Source organism: Chiloscyllium plagiosum, chromosome 11 (genome assembly GCF_004010195.1).
Source record: "Chiloscyllium plagiosum isolate BGI_BamShark_2017 chromosome 11, ASM401019v2, whole genome shotgun sequence".
NCBI lineage: Eukaryota > Metazoa > Chordata > Chondrichthyes > Orectolobiformes > Hemiscylliidae > Chiloscyllium > Chiloscyllium plagiosum.
In genome coordinates this window covers 63,545,575-63,566,046 of record NC_057720.1, presented here as the reverse complement: position 1 = coordinate 63,566,046, position 20,472 = coordinate 63,545,575, and the positions used below count along the sequence as shown (strand labels likewise).

The 20,472-nt window shown below is 38.6% G+C and overlaps 1 protein-coding gene across 1 annotated transcript in view; it reads left to right on the top strand.

The window, feature by feature from the left end:
* The window catches only part of hmcn1 (hemicentin 1), a 599,829-nt gene that overhangs the window by 373,280 nt on the left and 206,077 nt on the right, over positions 1 to 20,472 (top strand). The window contains exons 41-43 of the mRNA XM_043699541.1: positions 1,646 to 1,821; positions 14,729 to 14,825; positions 17,898 to 18,020. Coding sequence (XP_043555476.1) covers positions 1,646 to 1,821; positions 14,729 to 14,825; positions 17,898 to 18,020 — 396 coding nt within the window. The remainder of the gene's footprint in view (positions 1 to 1,645; positions 1,822 to 14,728; positions 14,826 to 17,897; positions 18,021 to 20,472) is intronic.

The following is a 20,472-nucleotide window of genomic DNA, read 5'->3' as shown; positions in this document are numbered from 1 at the left end:
AGATAATCTAATCAATAGACTGAATATTGTCACCTAATCAATACTAGGCTGTAGCAACTGTGACAGTTGTTAATATAACTGCAGGAGCAGTTACTATTGCAGATCCATTTTAATTTTTCATGTTAGTTTCATGAAAGACTGCCCAAACCATGAAATGATAAAACACATAGCACTGAAAGTGAGAAGGAATTGCCTACATCGGCAGATCCTACTCAAATCATCCTTTTGGATCTTTGAGTACAGACATTCACCGGCACCAGTTGTGGAGGAATCCACAATTTTGGTCTCAATGATTGGCAGGCTGAATGGCTTCCTTTGTGCCAGAAATGCTCTATCATTCTGTTCTGATAATTATTAACCTCAGATATGTGAAAACATGGGGAAAAACATGAGGAAAAACAAAAATGAAGATTAACAGGAAGGATTGTTGACTTTGAAAACATATTTGTAAACTATCAATGCAAAACTTGAATTGGTCTTTAATATGAATCTGAAGCAGTACTAGCTCAAGCATTTCTTGGAGAGTGTGGATGATTTATATAAGTGAACAGCCCCTTCAATTTGTTTCCATTGACAAGCAGTCACATTGATTTAAAGAGGCTGACTTATATATGGCCTTCTTTCAGATTGTTGCTTGGCCATTAGGTCTTAGGGAATATTAATTTGAATCACCTTGTCTCATATCTATTCTCAACAACAAAAGCTTACATTTATGTAGCAAGTTTGGTTTACTAAACCGTTTCAAAGCATTTTGCCTAATGGTCATCAAGTAAAATTTGACGTAGAAAAACATAGACCTTTTAGGTCTGGTGATCATTTTATTTGGTGCAACCTACAGCTCAATAACAAGCAACCTGAACCTTAACGAGTGAATTACCATGTCTCCAAATTATATGAGATAGACTATATATAAGGTTGTTTTTGTGTTTTATCCAATGATTCAAACTAAGTAATTTTAAATTCAGAGAAATTGAATTAATCTAACAAATTCAGCTCTGAAAAGCATCAAGCTCTAATTTTGCACTCCTATAAATGAAGCATATCAGGCAGTGAGGTGAATGCTGCTTTCCAGATCTGTAACAATGTTAGTTTTCTCCAAGACTGCTATAAATATTCAGTTATTCCAAAAATGACTATGCATTTTATTTCTATTTAATTAATTTGGTTTTATTTTATTCTTCAAAATGATGCATCTTGAGAAATTAATTCCAATGAAGGTGAGGAGAAACAGCTTTAATCTTTGCTGATCAATGATTGTCCTCATGTGACTAATAGGAAACAGACATGCTGTTGGATCCAGAAACAAATGCCACTTTTTCTGGTCTCTCACACCCCACTCAAATCAATGTTTCTCATGTTTATTTAGTAATGATGTTTTATATTATATGAAGTAGTATTTGAGGGAGTAAACATTTCTTACTCATGTCCTATATGCAAACATGCATAATATAAATTAGAAACATGCTGTTCAGGCCTGTATTCAGAAATGCATCAGCATAGAGTACATTGAAGCTTGTTTCTAGAACTGATTCTGGTGCCTTTAAATTTGGTTTCATTAAGCACAAAATAAATGTGTGTCACTTTATTCAAGACTATACAGCAAGAGTATGAATGCAATGCAATGAGTAATGTAATTTTTTTTCAGTTCCACCAAATATTATGGGAGAAGAACAAAATGCCTCTGTCATCATCAACCAAGGTATAGTGCTGAAGTGTCAAAGTAATGCAATCCCTCCTCCAACTCTCAGCTGGCTAAAAGATGGAAAACCTCTGCTAAAGAAGCAGGGACTTACAGTTTCTGATGATGGAAGTACTTTAAAGGTAAATCATAAGATTAACATCCACTGCAGACATCCTTTCTAAGCATATTTTTTCCCTTTTCTGTGAGTATGCTCTTGCAATCATTCTTTGTGAATAGCCTAGTGTTGATTGTAGAATCCTGAATAAACAAAATAGCTAATGGAAAGGTTTCTTTGAAGTGTTGCCATTTTACATTGATAATCTCATTTTCTCTTATTCTGATACCTGCCCCCATTAGGTTGAGACTATTCATTATGTTCATGTGAATGCTGTAAAATCAATGACAAAATCAAATCAAGTAGACATAAGAATGCTGTGGTAACTTGGAGAGTGTTAAATGAATTGCAATCCTTGTACGGTACCACAAATGAAACTTACAGGCATCTTAATATTTCTGAATCATGCTTGAGCATACTCAGAGAAAAAATGATAGTAATGTTAGAAGAGTATCTAAAGTAAATCGATTTTTTTAAAATAACCTATAATTGTATTTCTGCAGTTGTCATTTTGATTTCATTGATTGTAATCTCATTCCCTTTAACCTAATTATCAGAAATCTTACCTGAAATGGTGAGTAAGAAGATTTGGTCAAAGAATCAGTTAAGAAAATTCATGTATTAAATATCTTTATACTGAACTCTGGCAATAATATTAAATGTTAGCTACTTCTATTTGCAAGCTGTGGATGGTTTGGTTTGCAAACATTTAGTTTCAAAGTATTAAGATATGATTTATTGTAGTAGAATGTCTAACAATGTTTGTTGCTAATTAGGATTACTCCTGTACATTTAGGTTTTTAGACATTGAAGATATATGTTTATCATGCTAAGTGAGGAAAAGTGGACTCAAGGACCTAAGTAAGCAGTGCAAGCAGTGTGTTTCCTCTTAACCAATCAGATTGAAATAATGTACAATTAAAGGATTGAGAAGGAAATGCACATTAGAGCAGATGAATTCAATGGCATAGACAATAGACAATAGGTGCAGGAGTAGGCCATTCTGCCCTTCGAGCCAGCACCACCATTCATTATGATCATGGCTGATCATCCCTAATCAGTATCCTGTTCCTGCCTTATCCCCATAACCCTTGATTCCACTATCCTTAAGAGCTCTATCCAACTCTTTCTTGAAAGTATCCAGAGACTTGGCCTCCACAGCCTTCTGGGGCAGAGCATTCCATACACCACCACTCTCTGGGTGAAGACGTTTCTCCTCAACTCTGTTCTAAGTGGCCTCCCCTTATTTTTAAACTGTGTCCTCTGGTTCGGGACTCACCCAAAGCGGAAACATGCCTCCAGAGTGTCCAATCCTTTAATAATCTTATATGCCTCAATCAGATCACCTCTCAACCTTCTAAACTCAAGCATATTCAAGTCCAGTCACTCCAATCTTTCAACATAAGATAGTCCCACCATTCCAGGAATTAACCTCATGAACCTACGCTGCACTCCCTCAATAGTCAGAATGTCTTTCCTCAAATTTGGAGACCAAACCTGCGCACAATATTCCAGGTGCAGTCTCACCAGGGCCCTGTACAGCTGCAGAAGGACCTCTTTGCTTCTATACTCAATTCATCTTGTTATGAAGACCAGCGTGCTATTAGCTTTCTTCACTGCCTGCTGTACCTGCATGCTTGCTTTCATTGACTGATGTACAAGAACATCTAGATTTCGTTGTACTGCCCCTTTACCTAACTTGACTCCATTTAGGTAGTAATCTGCCTTCCTATTCTTGCCACCAAAGTGGATAACCACACATTTACCCACATTAAACTGCATCTGTCATGCACCCATCCACTCACCAAGCCTGTCCAGGTCACCCCTGTATTCTCCTAACATCCTCCTCACATTTCACCCTGCCACCCAGCTTTGTGTCATCAGCAAATTTGCTAACATTACTTTTAATACTTTCATCTATATCATTAATGTACATTGTAAAAAGCTGCGGTACCAGCACTGATCCCTGCGGCACACCATTGGTCACCGCCTGCCATCCCGAAAGGGAGCCGTTTATCACTACTCTTTGTTTCTTGTCAGCCAACCAATTTTCAATCCATGTCAGTACTTTGCCCCTAATACCATGTACCCTAATTTTGCTCACTAACCTCCTATGTGGGACTTTATCAAAGGCTTTCTGAAAGTCCAGGTACACTACATCCACTGGATCTCCCTTGTCCATCTTCAGAGTTATATCCTCAAAAAATTCCAAAAGATTAGTCAAGCATGATTTCCCCTTCATAGATCCATGCTGACCCTAACCTATCCTGTTACTGCTATCCAGCTGTGTCGTAATTTCGTCCTTTATAATTGACTCCAGCATTTTTCCCAGCACTGAGGTCAGACTAACTGGTCTATAATTCTCTGTTTTCTCTCTCCCTCCTTTCTTAAAAAGTTGTACAACATTAGCCACCCTCCAATCCTGAGGGAACTTATCCTGAATTTATGGAACATTGGAAAATGGTCACCAATGCATCCACGATTTCTAGAGCCACCTCCTTCAGTACCCTGGGTGCAGACCATCAGGTCCCGGGGACTTATCAACCTTCAGACCTAACAGTCTCTCCAACACCATTTCTGCCTAATATAAATTCCCTTCAGTTCATGTCCTTCAGTCGCTATTACATCTGGGAGATTGTTCGTGTCTTCCCAAGTGAAGACAGATTGAAAGTACCAATTCAACTCTTCTGCCATTTTTTTGTTCCCCGTAATAAATTCACCTGTTTCTGTCTTCAAGGACCCAATTTTAGTCTTAACCTTTTTTTTCTTTTCACATACCTAAAAAAGCCTTTACTATCCTCCTTTATGTTTTTGGCCAGTTTACCTTCGTACCTTATTTTTTCTTTGTATATTTCCTTTTTAGTTATCCTCTGGCATGTGAAGTATAGAAAGAGTAATAGAGGGAAAGAAAGAGTGAATTGAATGAGAGAGAGAAAACAGACTAAAAAATAATATTGCAAAATAAAATTACTTTTTTTATAAATCCAATAACAATTAAAACAAAAAGAAACAAACTCTGCTCTGTTTTCAATGCCAAAGAAGTTAGCTGTCTATACTTATCAGTTAGCATGTCTCCAAAAAGCTTCTTAAACTGGCAAGAGTTACATATTGTATCTATCCACAAATACAGCAAAACAAGATTAACAGGGAACCTGTTCACAGAAGGCTAAATGTGAAGAAGTGCAATTCAGTACAAAAAGCCTTTAGATTACTGGAGATTTTGTACTCAGCATGTTCAGAGATGTTAATACACACCTCTGGAGCAAGTAGGGCTTGAACTCAGGTCATTTCTTGATCTGGAATCTGGGACACTACCACTGTGCCAAAGGATCAAAATCGACAAACTTTAGATATCTGTGTTCAACCATAAAATTGCTCAGACTATAAGTTGTTGCAACATTTGAGTATGAAATAACAGCAAGCACTATGGACAGCACGGTGGCACAGTGGTTAGCACTGCTGCCTCACAGCGCCAGAGACCCGGGTTTAGTTTCCACCTCAGGCAACTATCTGTGTGGAGTTTGCACATTCTCCCAGTGTCTGCGTGGGCTTCCTCCGGGTGCTCCGGTTTCCTCTCACAGTCCAAAAAAATGTGCAGGTTAGGTGAATTGGCCATGCTAAATTTCCCGTAGTGTTAGGTATAGGGGAATGGGTCTGGGTGGGTTGCTCTTCAGAGGGTCAGTGTGGACTTGTTGGGCCAAAGGGCCTGTTTCCACACTGTAATTAATCTAATCTAATCATTAGGATGGGTGGCACAGTGGTTAGCACTGCTGACTCACAGTGTCAGAGACCTGGGTTCAATTTCCGCTTCAGGCGACTGTCTGTGTGGAGTTTGCACATTCTCCCAGCGCCTGCGTGGGTTTCCACCGGGTGCTCCGGTTTCCTTCCACAGTCCAAAAATGTGCAAGTTAGGTGAATTGGCTATGCTAAATTGCCTGGAGTGTTAGATGTAGGGGAATGGGTCTGGGTGGGTTGTGCTTCGGCGGGTCGGTGTGGACTTGTTGGGCCGAAGGGCCTGTTTCCACACTGTAAGTAATCTAATCACTATTAGTTTTACTACTAATCTGACAGACGTCTATGGGCTAATATTGTTTACAATTGTTGGTGCCACATTATAGGAAGGATGTGATTCATTGGAGAGTGTAGAGGCAATTTACAAGAATGATTCCAGGATTGAAAAACTTTAATTGTAAAGATGGATTGAAGAAATTGAGACTGTTCTTCTTTGAAAGAAGGTGTAACGGAGATTTGATAGAGGTTTTCAAAATCATGAGCTGGCTGGATAGAGAGAAACTGTTCTCCCTTGTGAAACAAAAAAAAACAAGAGGGCATGGATTTTAAAGTGGCGTGCAAATGAAGCAAGAACGATTTACGAAAAAAATGTTTTCAAGCATTGAGTAGTTAGGGTATGGCAAGCACTGCTTGGAAATGTCATGGGAGCAGTTTTAATTGAAGCACACAAGATAGAAGTGGAGATATGGGGAAAAGGTAGGAGATTGGCACTAAGTAGTGGAAGCGATGCAGGCAGAATGGGCCAAAGGCACCCTTCTGCACTGTAACAATTCTGTGATTGTGAATGTTACTCAGAAGCATTTTGTGATACCATTTGCTTTGGTGGTATTCTTAACTTGATTAGTACCTAAGAAATGTGTTAGGTGTGGGGACATAAGTTGCAAGCTATCTTGTGCAAGTAGCTAGTGCTGTTAATAGGATGCTAAATATCTAGGAGTTAAAGGTAATAAGGAAGACGAGTGTTGTGAGCTAATTAGTTAATTGAATTACAGAATCGCAGATGTCTTACAGTAGGGAAGGGGGAAATTCGGTCCTTCATGCCTGCACTGGCTCTTCAAATGAGCATGATAACCTAATGCCAATTTTCTGCTTTATCCACATACACTTGTATGTTATTTCTACTGAAATAATCTCTAGTGCTGTTGAATGCCGCAATTGAACCTGCCTCTGCCACACTTTCAGGCAATGCATATGCTAACTACTTGCTGAGTGCAAGTGATCTTTTGCACACCACTTTTTCATTCTATGACCTTTCGTTCTTGTACCTTTTACAAACGCAAACAACTTCTTCCTGTCTGCTCTATCCAGCTTGTGCATGATTTTGCTACTGTACTCTCCACAATGCATTTAAATGTACTCTCTACAATGCATTCAAATCCTTCTTATAATGTGCTGCACAGAATTGTACACAATGCTCCAATTGAGGTCTAATGAATATCTTGTACAATTTCAATATCATCTCATTCTATTGTACTTTTTCCCATATTAATAATACTGTATGCTTTATTTATTACTCTCTCCAGCTGTCTTGTCATCTTCAATATCTATGCACGTATACAGTAAGGTCCTTCTGCTCCAACAGCCCCTTTAGAACTATATTTTGTATTGGCTTCCAGTGTTGTTCTGACCAAAATGCATCACCTCTTGTTTCTCTGCATTGAAAGTCTGCAACCTATCTGCCGACTCCACCACCTATTTATCCTTCTGGAGTTCAACAATGTCCTTCTCACATTTTACAATTCTTCCAAGCTTTATGTCATCTGGAAACATTTAAATTGTCCCCTTTATACCATGATCTACATCATTAATATATATCTGGAAAAGCAAGGATTCCAATACTACCTCTGCAGAACTGCACTACAAACCTTCCCCAATCCCAAAAATATCCATTGACTTTTACTCTGTTTCCTTTCACTCAACCCTTTTATTCCATGGCCTATAATTTTCCCCACAAGTCTACTGTGTGGCACTATATCAGACACTTCGTGAAAGTCCATATACGCCACATCAACAGTTTGTCTCACACCAAGCCTTTCCACTAACTCTTCCAAAAAAAACCTCCAAATTCTAAACCATTTCTGCTACAGAAAACCATGCCGACTTTTCGTAATCAATCCACCTTTTTCCATGTGGCTACTAATCCTATCTCGAATAATTGTCTCTAGAATCTTCCCCAGCTGTTAAACTAACCTTGATTTATAATTGCTGGGCTTTCTTGATCAGGCCATTTGTTTACAATTTTCCAGTCTTCTGGTACTTTCTAAGTCTAGGGAAGACTTAAAATTATGACCACTGCCCATGCAATTTCCTCTGTCACTTCCTTCAAAATCCTTCGGGTCATCTCATTTAGTCTCAGTGCCTTGTCAACTTTAATTGGGTTCAAGTACTGTATATATAAAGAAAAGTTTTCCAGATAGATTTATGGTATGTAGTTGGTTGAAATATAGCTCTAACTAAGAAATGTATGCCTGGATTTTGTCTGAAACCCAGAGGATGGTTGAATCAAAATGTAATGTTTTGGAGTATGATTATCCAATCCTGTTTTCTGAATGTGAAGCACATGAGTTACTTCTTTACTAAAGAAGTAATATGGTATGGCCTTGGCACTTAAACTACAAAACAGAAGCACAAGTCATAGAGTTGTACAGCACCTAAACAGACCCTTTGGTCCAACTCATTAATGTCAACCAAGTTTCCCAAGTTAAACTGGTACACTTGCCTGCCTTTAGCTCATATCCCTCAAAACCTTTCCTCTTCATGTACCTGTCCAAATGTCTTTTAAATGTTATAACTGTATCTGCATCTACCACTTCCTCTGGATGTTCATTCCGCATACAAACCACCCTCTGTGTGGAAAAGGTTGTCCATGGGGTCCCTTTTAAATGTTTTTCCTCTCACCTTAAAAATATGCCCTGTAATTTTGAACTCTTCTAAGCTATAAGACCATAAGATATTGGAGTAGAAATTAGTCCTATTGAGTCTGCTCCGCATTTCAATCATGGTTGATAACTTTCTCAATCCCATTCTCCCGTTTTCTCCCCATAACCTTTGATCTCCTTGACAATCGAGAAGCTATCTATCTCTGTCTTAAATATACTCAGTGACCTGGCCTCCTCAGCCTTCTGTGGCAATGACATCATAGATTCATTACTCTTTGGCTGAAGAACTTTCTCCTCATCTTTGTTCTAAAGGGTCTTCCCTTTACTCTGAAGCTGTGCCCTTGGGTCCCAGTCTCTCCTGCTAATGGAAACATCTTCCAAATGTGCAGTCTGTCCAGATCATTCAGTATTCTAAGTTCCAATTAAATCCCCCCATATCCTCTAAATTCCACTGAGTATTGACCCAGAGTCCTCAAACGCTCCTTATATGTAATGCCTTTCATTCCTGGGATCATTCTCGTGAACCTCCTCTGGACCTGCTCCAGAAGCAGTACATTCTTCCTGAGGTATAGGGCCCAAAATTGCTCCCAATACTCTAAATGTGGTCTGATCAGAGCTTTTTACAGCTTCAAAAGTGCATCCCTGCTTTCATATGCTAGTCGCCAACATTGTATTTGCCTTCCTAACTACTGACCCAACCTGCACGTTTACCTTAAGAGGAACTCCCAAGTCCCTTTGCACCTCAGATTTCTGAATTTTCTTCCCATTTAGAAAATAACGTATGCCTCTATTCTTCTGACTAAAGAGCACGATCCCACACTTTCCCAAGTTGTATTCTATCTGCGACTTTTTTTGCCCACCCTCTCAACTCATCTCAATCCTTCTGTAGCCTCCCCACCTCCTCAATGCTACCTGTCCCTCCACCTATCTTTGTATACATTCCTTCATCTAGATCAGTAATGTATAGGGAAAAGACCTTTGGTAGTTACCTTATTTATGCCCTTGATGATTTTATAAACCTCCAAAAGGTCACCCCTCAACCTCCCATGCTCCAGTGAAAAAAGTCTCAGCCTATCCAGCCTCTCCTGATGACTCAAATCCTCTAGTCCTGCCCACATCCTTATAAATCTTTTCTGACTTAATAATATCCAATTTAACAATATCCTTCCTATAGCTGGGTGACCAGAACTGTACACAATGCTCTAAAAGTGGTCTATGCGCTGTACAACTGCAACATGAATAAGAAACAAAACAATGTTTTGGGAATCAAAGCCTGATGAAAGTTTAGACAGATTGTTAACGTTCATGAATAAATTTTATATCGAGGTTATTACTGACAACTTATAGATATGTTTGGACTTTAACAAATTCAGGAAACATGCAGATTGTTCCATTTTCAGCTTTGGGGGTAATAATACGTTAACACCTTTGAAAAGAGGGATTATTCCTTGTACAATAGCCAGAATTATTTTATGATGAATGTAGAATCCAGTGAAATGCTGTTGTTATTAAGTAGGCCATCATTGGTGTAAAGATAAAACTGCCTTAGCCTGACTGGACCATAGGGCTACTGTCTCATTAGACAGAGATGACAGATACTGGTTTAACATGCTTCAGACAAGGGGAGAGGATGAGAAGGAAAGTCCTTTATGATGACCTCAGCTGGTTCTGGAATTGAACCCACATTGTTAGCATCACTCTACGTTGTAAACTGGCTGACCAGCCAACTGAGCTAATTGACCCCCCTTAACCTAGAAACAAAAACAGAAGTTGCTGGAAAAGCTCTGAGGTCTGGCAGCATCTGTGAAGAGAAATAGTTAACATTTCGGGCCCTGTGACTTTCCTCAGAACAGTTCAGTACCTTGGGAAGGGTACTGTAATTAGCTCTACTTTTTCAGAACATTTGAATGTATTGCATATAGACAGCAAAGCTTTCATTAAAGCCAAAATCATGATGAGAATGTGGTGAACTTAAGGTAAGGTGTAAGGCCATTAGAAACTTGTTTCAAACAGGGAATATGGTTTATTGTAAGAGGGGTGGAGAGGCTTATAAAGTGGAGAAAAGCTTTGGGCAGAGATAGAAAATGAATAATTGTACAGCATGGGAACCAGATTGTTTGAATACATTTTTCAAGGTTATTTTGTACAGATTACAAATTTGCAGGTTCTATAAAGTGAAGAGGAGCTAAATACTTCTCACACCAATTATATTTTGAGGATCAAAATATCACAGTGCCTGATGGACAAGGCTATTGGTCCCAAAGCACAAGCGCAAAAATGGATACTAAAATTAAATACTTATTAGAAGCAGTGAGTGAACGAAGAAAAGTAACTATTATAAATAGAGCAGGGGATGCTGGTGGTTGCTTGCAATAGGATGATGGGCAAAATGGTTAAGCCCATGAATTGGAAACATTACATTTTTAAAAAATGTAAAATATAATGCAATGCAAGCTTAACCAATGGGTCTGGGAGTGAACATGTCCCTAGAAAGAGATTGTTAGCAGTTGAAAGATATGCTGTAAGTAGGAAGGGGCAGGTAGCATAAGGCTAGAGAGCATAGTTTAACTCAGACCATAAGTATAATACACCAGGAACAGAACCCCACATGATTGTAACCACTAAGACTTTCCAAACAAGTTAGAAGACAAGTTAATTAAAGATGTCAAACAGGAAGAATTACAAACGTGGGTGATTTGGGATGTACAGGGAGGTGCCAAAAAGGGGGCAGCCAGCCCTATCATATAGATTGATGTACACCAAAATGCTTTTCCTGACGGAATGATTAAGCCTAAAACCAGGCTAGTGGCACATCATTTAGAATAAAACCTGAAGGACCAAGGTATGTTTGGATTCACCTGCAGCAGGAAAAACAGTTTTGAAAATATTCCCAGCTTTAGTTCACAACAAATACTTGGAAATATAGATCAATTGTGTTTTTGTGAATTTTATAAACAACTTGGATGAGAAAGTAGAAGGCTGGTTAGTAAGTTTGCTGATGACACAAAAGTTGGTGGAGTGGTAGATAGTGTGGAGGGCTGTCGTAGGGTGCAACAGGACAGTGACAGGATGCAGAACTAGACTGATAAGTGACAGATGGAGTTCAACCTGGAAAAGTGTGAAGTGATTCATTTTGAAAAGTTAAATCTGAATACAGGGTTAAAGGCAGGATTCCTGGCTATGTGGAGGAATAAAGAGATCTTGGGGTCCATGTCCAGAAATCCATCAAAGTTGCCACCCAAGTTCATAGGGTTAAGAAGGTGTTTGGTGTGTTAGATTTTTATTAGCAGGGGGATTGAATTTAAGAGCTGCGAGGTTATGCTGCAGCTCTTTAAAGCCCTGGTTCGACCACACATGGAATATAGCATTTAGTTCTGGTCACCTCATGAAAGGAAGAATGTGGAAGCTTTAGAGAGGGTGCAGAGGAGATTTACTAGGATGCTACCTGGACTGGAGGGCATGTCTTATGAGAAAGGCTGAGGGAGCTAGGGCTTTTCTCATTAGAGCAAAAAAGGATGAGAGATGACTTGATAGAGGTGTATAAGATGATGAGAGGCGTGGATAGAGTGAATAGTCAGAGACTTTTTCCCAGCACAGAAATGACTATCACTTGGCTATAATTTTAAGGTGACTGGGGGAAGGTTTAGGGGAGATGTCAGAAATCGGTTCTTTACACAGAGAGTGGTGGGTGCGTGGAGTGCACTGCCAGCGGTGGTAATAGAGTCAGATACATTAAGGACATTAGTACGTGGATGATAGTAAAACGAAGGGTATGTACGTTAGTGTGATCTTAGAATAGGATAAAAGGTCAGCACAATATCGAGGGCTGAAGAGCTGTTCTATATCCAATATTCAATTGAAATTAAAGCTGCTTTTTGCAAGGTGCTCAGCTCAAAAGTGTTGTTTATTTGCCCTTTTAAAAGAGGCATCAAGTATGTTGGGACACACTGCAAGTTAAATAAATATATATATGGCCTAAATTATGCCTCAAGATATTGGTACTTCTCAGTAAGTTCTGTCTATTAAAGTTGTCTTGTCTGTTAAAAGTAGACATTGCCATGTTTTATTGATGTATGCAAAATTTCAAGCATTTTTGAGATGCATGTGAATGATTTTGTTTGTGTGTGGAATGAGAGTAGGGAATTTGAAAACATTGTCAAAGCAGAAATCAAAATTGGAAGTCAGGCTTCATGAGCCTTTAAAGTATATAGGTTTGGCTATCAGACAGATTAAGCTTGGGGGATATTTCTGAATCAACAGCCTTACATGGACAATGTAAATAGAATCCTGATAGATTGGACCATTTCCACACAAAAAGAAGACTCTGCAACTAAAGAAGAAACAGACCAGTCATGAGAAATTTAATTGGGCAAGTAAACTGATTAAGCACATAATCGGCACAGATGCGGCACTGTATTCATTTAATATTTTAAAGGAATTCCTATATAAGGGCCATTCAGGAAAGAAAAATCTAAATAAACAAAACCAAAGAACTGTAGATGCAGGAAATCAGAAACACAAGCAGAAATTACTGGAAAAACTCAGCAGGTCTGGCAGCATCCATGGAGAAAAAGAAGTTTAAAGATATTGGGTCCAGTCATGGGTGGCACGGTGGCACAGTGGTTAGTACTGCTGCCTCACAGCACAGAGACCTGGGTTCAATTCCCGCCTCGGGCAACTGTCTGTGTGGAGTTTGCACATTCTCCCCGTGTCTGCGTGGGTTTCCTCTGGGTGCTCTGGTTTCCTCCCACAGTCCAAATATGTGCAGGTTAGGTGAATTGGCCATGGTAAATTGCCTGTAGTGTGAGGTGAAAGGGGGAATGGGTCTAGGTGGGTTTCTGTTCGGAGGGTCGGTGTGGACTTGTTGGGCCGAAGAACTGAAAAAAATCTGCTTTTTGAATGCTGTTTTGATAATTATTCACTCTGGAGTAATATCAACATCAGTGAAGAGTGTTATAGAAAAGAGATTAAGGATCGCCTCATTACTAATAAAGAAATGCTAGAAAGAACGGGAAGTTTTTTTTTAAAAAAAGCAAATAATCAGGTATTGGATTACTTTACAAAAATAAATGTTCGGTAAATTTGATGTCATTGAACAGATATACCTCATTACCTTAACCATACCTACAATCTCCAATCTGTGGGTGCTAAGCTGAGGAGGTAAAGGTAGTGAGATAAGGGTAAAAGAAAACCTTCTGATGGCACATAAGCGGCATGGCTGAAACTATGTTGTCATTACAATATCACATGTGTAAATATATGTTCACTGCTCATCATAAGCTGTGTGAGTGACTGTTATTTTAACTGCAACTATAAGAATAAAGATAGAGAAGCTAACCATCCGTAGCACTAGATAATATTCTAACTCAGAATGATAACTATGTTTTGCATAATAGGTCAATCTGTAGTTCATATCCAGAATTATATGGTGGCAGATGTCTTTATCCTGAACTCTGTGAATGTGTGTTTAATGCTATTGCCTCTTGCAGGACCTCCTATCACTCAAAAATAGAGCCTGCTTCTTTGGAGATTGAAAAATTATTCTGCACAGTTTGGGTGTGGTGGTAGCCATTTTTCATTTAAATTGTGCACTTGAGATTTTGTCGATGGAAAGTAACACAGGTCATGATTCAAGCAGCGAGCCACAGGCTCAGCCAATCAATCCAAGTGTCCCCCAAAATTTCATGTTTCTTTCTGTCTTGTCCTCCCTGTCATAACCATCAGCTTTGAACATCTCCATATTCTCAGCCAACTTTTATTTAACTGTTCTCCCAAAGTTACCTGTTGTGCACAGGGCTACAGCTTAGACTTGTTAGACTTGTTAAACACTTCACTAACATCAAAGTCAGGGTAGTAGCAACAATTGATGTTTCCCGTACCTGCAGTATTCCTTGCCCTTTCATGCTCTGTCATCTCCCAACCTTGCATGTTGAATTGCTCCCCACTTCACAATTATTATCCCAAATTAATCCAAGCATACTGCCTCCAATCCCAACAATTGATTTCTCCAGTGTCCCTACCATGGCACTGTCTTCACATAAACCCCACAACCCCACTCTGGACTGAGCTTGGCCTACCCACCTAACAGACTTAGAAAGACAGTGCCTGAACCATGATTTAAAGCAGGCGAGAAAACCCCAGTCACAATAGAGGAGGAATTAGATTTTGTAGCATTGAATAGAAATGTCAAAATTTTAAAAATCAACTAACTACATTGTACATAATCTACCAGAACTCTAATTTACTTTTCCTAACTCATAGATTGAGGCTGCTCAAGTCCTGGATGCTGGTCGTTATACATGTGAAGCCACAAACGTGGCTGGTAAAACAGAGAAGAATTACAACTTAAATGTTTGGGGTATGTTGACCTTGTTGCATAAAAATGGATTAGAGGTTTTCATAATTTCATTTTGTATAACTTGCCAGTAAATATTACAGTGAGATCACTTTTTTAAAATTGTAGTTTTTGAATTTTGCTTAGTTTCTGTATAATACTTTCATGATTACAAAACTTTCCTTCCCCTGTCTGCAGATTAGCCCCCCTCACACCTTGTGGTTTGATGTACCTTCAACAACAGGCTTCCATTTATCCTTGCCAGCAAATGGAATGGCTTACAGTGAAAAAGAGTGGAGTTTATTTGTTTGCAAGAAGAAGCTCTTACCCTTGAAATGCCTGGTTATTCAAAGAGTTACTGTGTGTGAAAGTGGTTTAGGGCTGGGAGGGAGGAGCATCTCCAAGGAAAAGGTTAAATTGAGTTGGAAATACTGAAAGCTGTGTTTAAAGCTTCAAGCTGAGAAAATTCTAGTTCTATGAGGAAAGCTGATAATCTATTACAGGTTGGTTAATTGGCATAGTCTTTCCCAGTTAATTGGTACATTTGCATGGGTCTCCATTCATCTACCAGACACAAAATTGCTGATGTTTAATTCTTACTCGATTGTAATGGTCAGGCAAGGAAGGATATGAATCACCTCTCTTCTTTAACCCCTTTGGTTGGTTGCCACAAATATTTTACTACTTTAGTATGCAAACTATATCACACTTCAATTAAACGTAGCCCCGATCAAAATTAAGGAGGCAATTACAAGGTTTTCCTGAGTGAAAAAAGAATTTTATTAATTAGTAAACCTGAGAAAAACATCCAGTAGACAGTCCTATGAACCTTTCAACCAAGGATGTACCAAGGAAGAATAAAAATAAGTCCTTGAGTTGTTATAGTGAATATGAGAAGACAATTGTTGAGTTGATGCCTTGTTTCGTCAACTGTAGTAAAATTTATAGAATCCTTGAGTTCTTGGTGAATGGATATCTCCAATTTCTGCTGCTGGCTTTCATAATGATGAGGAAACTGGGAAAGAGAGAGAGAGAGAGAGAGAGAGAGCAGGATTTCCAAGTTTTACTGTTATGCATCAATTCCTTCCTCTGTCCAAAAACTGAAGGCAACTTTCATCCAAATATGTGAAGAAATTTCGGGAAAGTTATAAATCAAAAGTAATAGACAAAGGTTTCTTCATACCTGACTGAGCTTCTTTGCCTTTTGGTAAAATGTTAATTTTGGCTTGGATTGTCTTTATTTATCTCACTTTGGTTTCAAAAACGTAGCTCAACCTGGTCAGGTGACCATTGTGACCACCTTAATTCAGTGTTCTCAGTCTCCCTGCCTCTGGGCCAGAAAGTCTGCACTCAGATCCGACTTGATCCTGATATGTATCATAACATGCCTGAACAGTCGGATTGATTAAGAATATCTAAGTTGGCGTTTTTTTTCATTTTCTTAAAGAAAACATTTTCAGTCTATGAATAATCTCCAGTATTAAAATCAAATGGTAGAAGTTGAATATTGGTAGATCATATTTTACCACTATTGTATTGCCACAATGTGGAGCCAGAAATGTATTACTTCATGTGTATGCCAACTTGTACTCACCCCATCTCCCCCATCCCTACTCCAGGAATTATCTGTGACCAGGTTCACCATCCGAATCAGCTGATCTTGTTAAGGCCCAAAGTAGCAAGCTGCGTCAGGTTGCTTGACGGTGTCTACAGCTCGCTGGCTTTATGAAAATGAAGTTCAGGGTCTAGTTACTTGTAAGCCTCAAGTCACTGTCTTCAGCTTCATATTCTGGAAAGACTGTCCATTTTGTTGCAATTTCTGCCTCAAAATCAATTCCAATGTTGCCTTGATGCCACGGACAATGTAGTGATTTACATAGAAAATGTGGGTCATGTAGGAGATGATTAGTTAAGAATGCGAGAGGTCAGGAGCTGAATGACCCATATATTAGAATATAAAATCTTATCAACAATAAGGAAATAAGATCCAGCCTAATGGAATAAAAATCCAATTTAAAATCCCAAATAAAATGGATTAGAGAACATTTTTTCTGACATCTTGAAGTTATTACTCAAACCACAAAGATAATAAGTTTGGGGATTTAAAATTTTAATTATCTTGTGAAGTATCGGCTTACATCTCTTAGCTTAGATTTCAAGCACGTTGTCAATGTGATGTAACAAGGGACTCATACTCTTGCATCTAGCTGGACAAAAACCTACTCAGGATTGTTTGATCCTGATATTGGTGACATAAGTGAAGGACCATTCCATTTTCTGGCATCGGATTTCTTGGAGTCTGCATTTACCATACTAGTTTAAGAATAAATGTAAATCCTAGTTGGGGAAGTAACTTGACAGCCTCTTCAAGCACACATTTCTGTGCTTTCCCATTTTTAATTTCCTGTTTTCTGTACCTAATGATATTTAAGGATGCAGGACATAAATGGCATCATTGAGATGACATGACTAATGACTGGATTAAAATGCCAGACTTCATTTGCAGCTGACCAGTGCTGCTTTTCTTGAAGCTTAATGTGAGCTAGGCAATAATAGATTTTTAAAAAGGAAACAAAGATTAGTCCCGTAGTTATTTAGCGTCATTGCTGTTATTTTTGGAAATCCATATCCAAAGTTATTGTTCTTAAACTTTCAGTCACTGAAGAAATGTTGGCCACATGCCTTCAGAAAATTGCAGTTTCTGTCAGTTTAGTCTAATACAATTATTGAATATATTCCAACTGCTCTGGGTTGGGGCCAATTGAAGCTATTTTTTTATAGAAGGCCTTAGCTTTAGAATGGCAGTTGAAATTAGATTTTCGTTAAACTTTTCAAATAAGTTGAAGTAGAACTAATACAAAATTTGCTCGAATTTCAATAAATCTACCTAAATTTTCCAGACTTTCATTCTTTTATTTTCTTGTATTAACATTTAATGTGCGTTATTCATACAGAGGACTGGAATTGTTCACAAATAATTTATTTTTTTCCACTTGTATTATATCCCCTCAAAAAATGTGGCTTAATTATAACTCAGAACATCTGTCCATATGCTGTTGTCATGTTATGTAAGCAAACTTATATCTTGTTATTTAGTTCCACCCAGTATTCAAGGATTAAATGAACTATCCAAGCTGACAGTCATAGAAGGAAGTCTAATCAGCTTGATTTGTGAATCCAGTGGTATTCCACCACCAAGTCTAATGTGGATGAAAAATGGTGAGTAATTAACATCTACAGAAAAAAATGGTTAAAAGATGTACACTATTAGTTATTACATCAGCCAATATAAAGAATCAGATCATGTTTATGATCCTTGAAATGAAAAAAATCCTCTATACTTGTAGAATGTTTAAAAAGTTACATCATGTTGAAAACCTTTTCCCTTTTAAATTACTGTGTCTCACACATCGAAGGTTTTGCTTATATTATGACTAGGCGGGGAGGAGTGAATTAGCTGCCACTTTTTAACAATTCTAATTGTTAGGTCAATAATTGAAGAGAATAATTAATAAAATTGTCCATTAAAAAGTGCCATACAGCATAGCTAACTAATTGTTCTGCTTTTTCGGTTAAGGTAGAAAAGAGAGAGACAAGGCTTGAAATTTTGATCACCAGTGAGTTAAGATGAGAGAACCAGGGACCAGCTAAGGAATTGAGTTTTTGCAAGATGGTGTGACACATTCTGAGCTGGCATTAGTGGAATTCACATCAAAGTGGAAGTAAGAAGAAGATGGCCCTTCAGGCTGGGTTTTTCTACCCTGTAGTGATTATAACAGGGCCAGCCAGGTAGACCTCATAGAATACGAATTCCTTGATTGGACCTGGTTAGCAGCCCCAATCAGGCCATCTCAGCTGACAAATGTAAACAGGCGTATCAGAGGTTCTGTTCACTCTGATGAAGCCGGTTCAGTGTCAAGGACTTTTCCATGTATAAATAATGGGTGATTTGGTAATGAGATATTGGCTTCTGTGGAGTTATTTTACCAACTTGCTTTGTGATTGGGCTCATTGAAGTGTGTATAGATCATTGCCAGGATTAACACACACATTGATTGTCCTGCTCCTACACTCTTCCTTCTCCCTCCTCTTATCTCCCTGCATAATCTCTCCTTGTGCCTCTCTCTATTACTCTTTCCCTCTCTCTCAATCTTCTTTCCCTCTCCAGTCTCCCCCATCCCCCCAATTCTCTTCTTTCTCCTTCATTTTCCTCTTCTCTCACTCTCTCCTTCCTTCTTTCAAACACTTTCCCCTCCATCTCTCTCAGCTTCAATGTCTGTCTCTGCCTCCTCATTCCACCTACCTCATACACTTCCCTTCCTCACAAATCCCCCATCTATCCTTCCTCATGTTGTACCCATCTCTCTGCCCTTCATTGTCTCCTTCTGACCCAACTTTGCCCACCTCCTGGCCATCCATCTTTGCCCACCTCCCTGCCATCCACCTTACCCCATCTCCTTCCTCTCTAACTTCCCTCTCGCCCACTAGCAGTTACACATGAAAATGGCAAGAGGGAAGAAGGTCACAAATTAGAGAATTGGTGAGTAGAAGGGACAAAATTAACAAGAGGATTGACTTTTGAAGGATCAGAGAGGGAAATGGAAAGTTGACAAGAGGTAGCAAGCAGGAGGGATGCAATGAGTAGAAGGGAGCCAATAAGTGGAACAGAGCTGTGAGTGGGATGGAGTAAGTAGGTGTAGGCAGCAAGCTGAAAGATCTACGAGCATGGGGAATGGTGAACAGTAAATAAGTAGAAAGAGTTAGTACATTGTACAGAGTTAATAGGTATTAGCAATTGGAACATGGTATATAGTTATGAGTAGGATTATCATCTTTTTTGTGCTTCACCTACCAAGATAGCTTATTTGATTAACTAAATCACAATCAATCCAGAAGTTTTTTTTTGTATTGTACATGCAACTTGATAAAATATTTCACCATGCCAGTTGGCCCTCGCAACATTTTTCTAATAAATACCCTTGCTTTGATCAGAATGCTTAATGCTTAGCTTGCTTTTTTATCCCTTGTGAACCTGTGATATGACTATTAATAAATTGGCAATGATTTATTTGTACTCCAAGAACCCATTGTTTTTCTCTCCCACCTAGACTTGCACCTTCCAAGTATTAACCTATCTATTCTTTCTGCCACAACATACTACCTCATATTATCTGTGTTGAATTTTATTCACCATATTTTTGCCCATTTTGTAAGGTTATTAATAATGTCCTCCTGCAATTCTGTTGCAATCCACTTCAGTATTGACTAACACCACTGCCCCTTATTTGGTGTCATTATCAAATTTAGAAATGTGGTCTTTGTTGTTGATGCAAGTTGTGAACAGTAGTAGTTCCAGCACTGTTTGTTAATCACACACTATTGCTGCTCCTTGTCTTGAAGCCAATTACCACTTTTTCTGCTAATTGTCCCTGAGTTCACATACTCTAACTTTATTCTTAGTCTGTCATATAGTGATTTATCAAAAAGCCTTTTGAACATCTAGCTAAATTACATCTACTACATTGTCAATGTCTACTATTTCTGCTGCCATCTCAAAAAATTCAATAAGGTTGACAAAGCAAGGGTTTCGTTTTTGAAATCCATGCAGACTATTCAGTCTGGAATCCCTCATTTCAAAATGTTCTGCTTCTCACCTTTTAAAGATTCCATT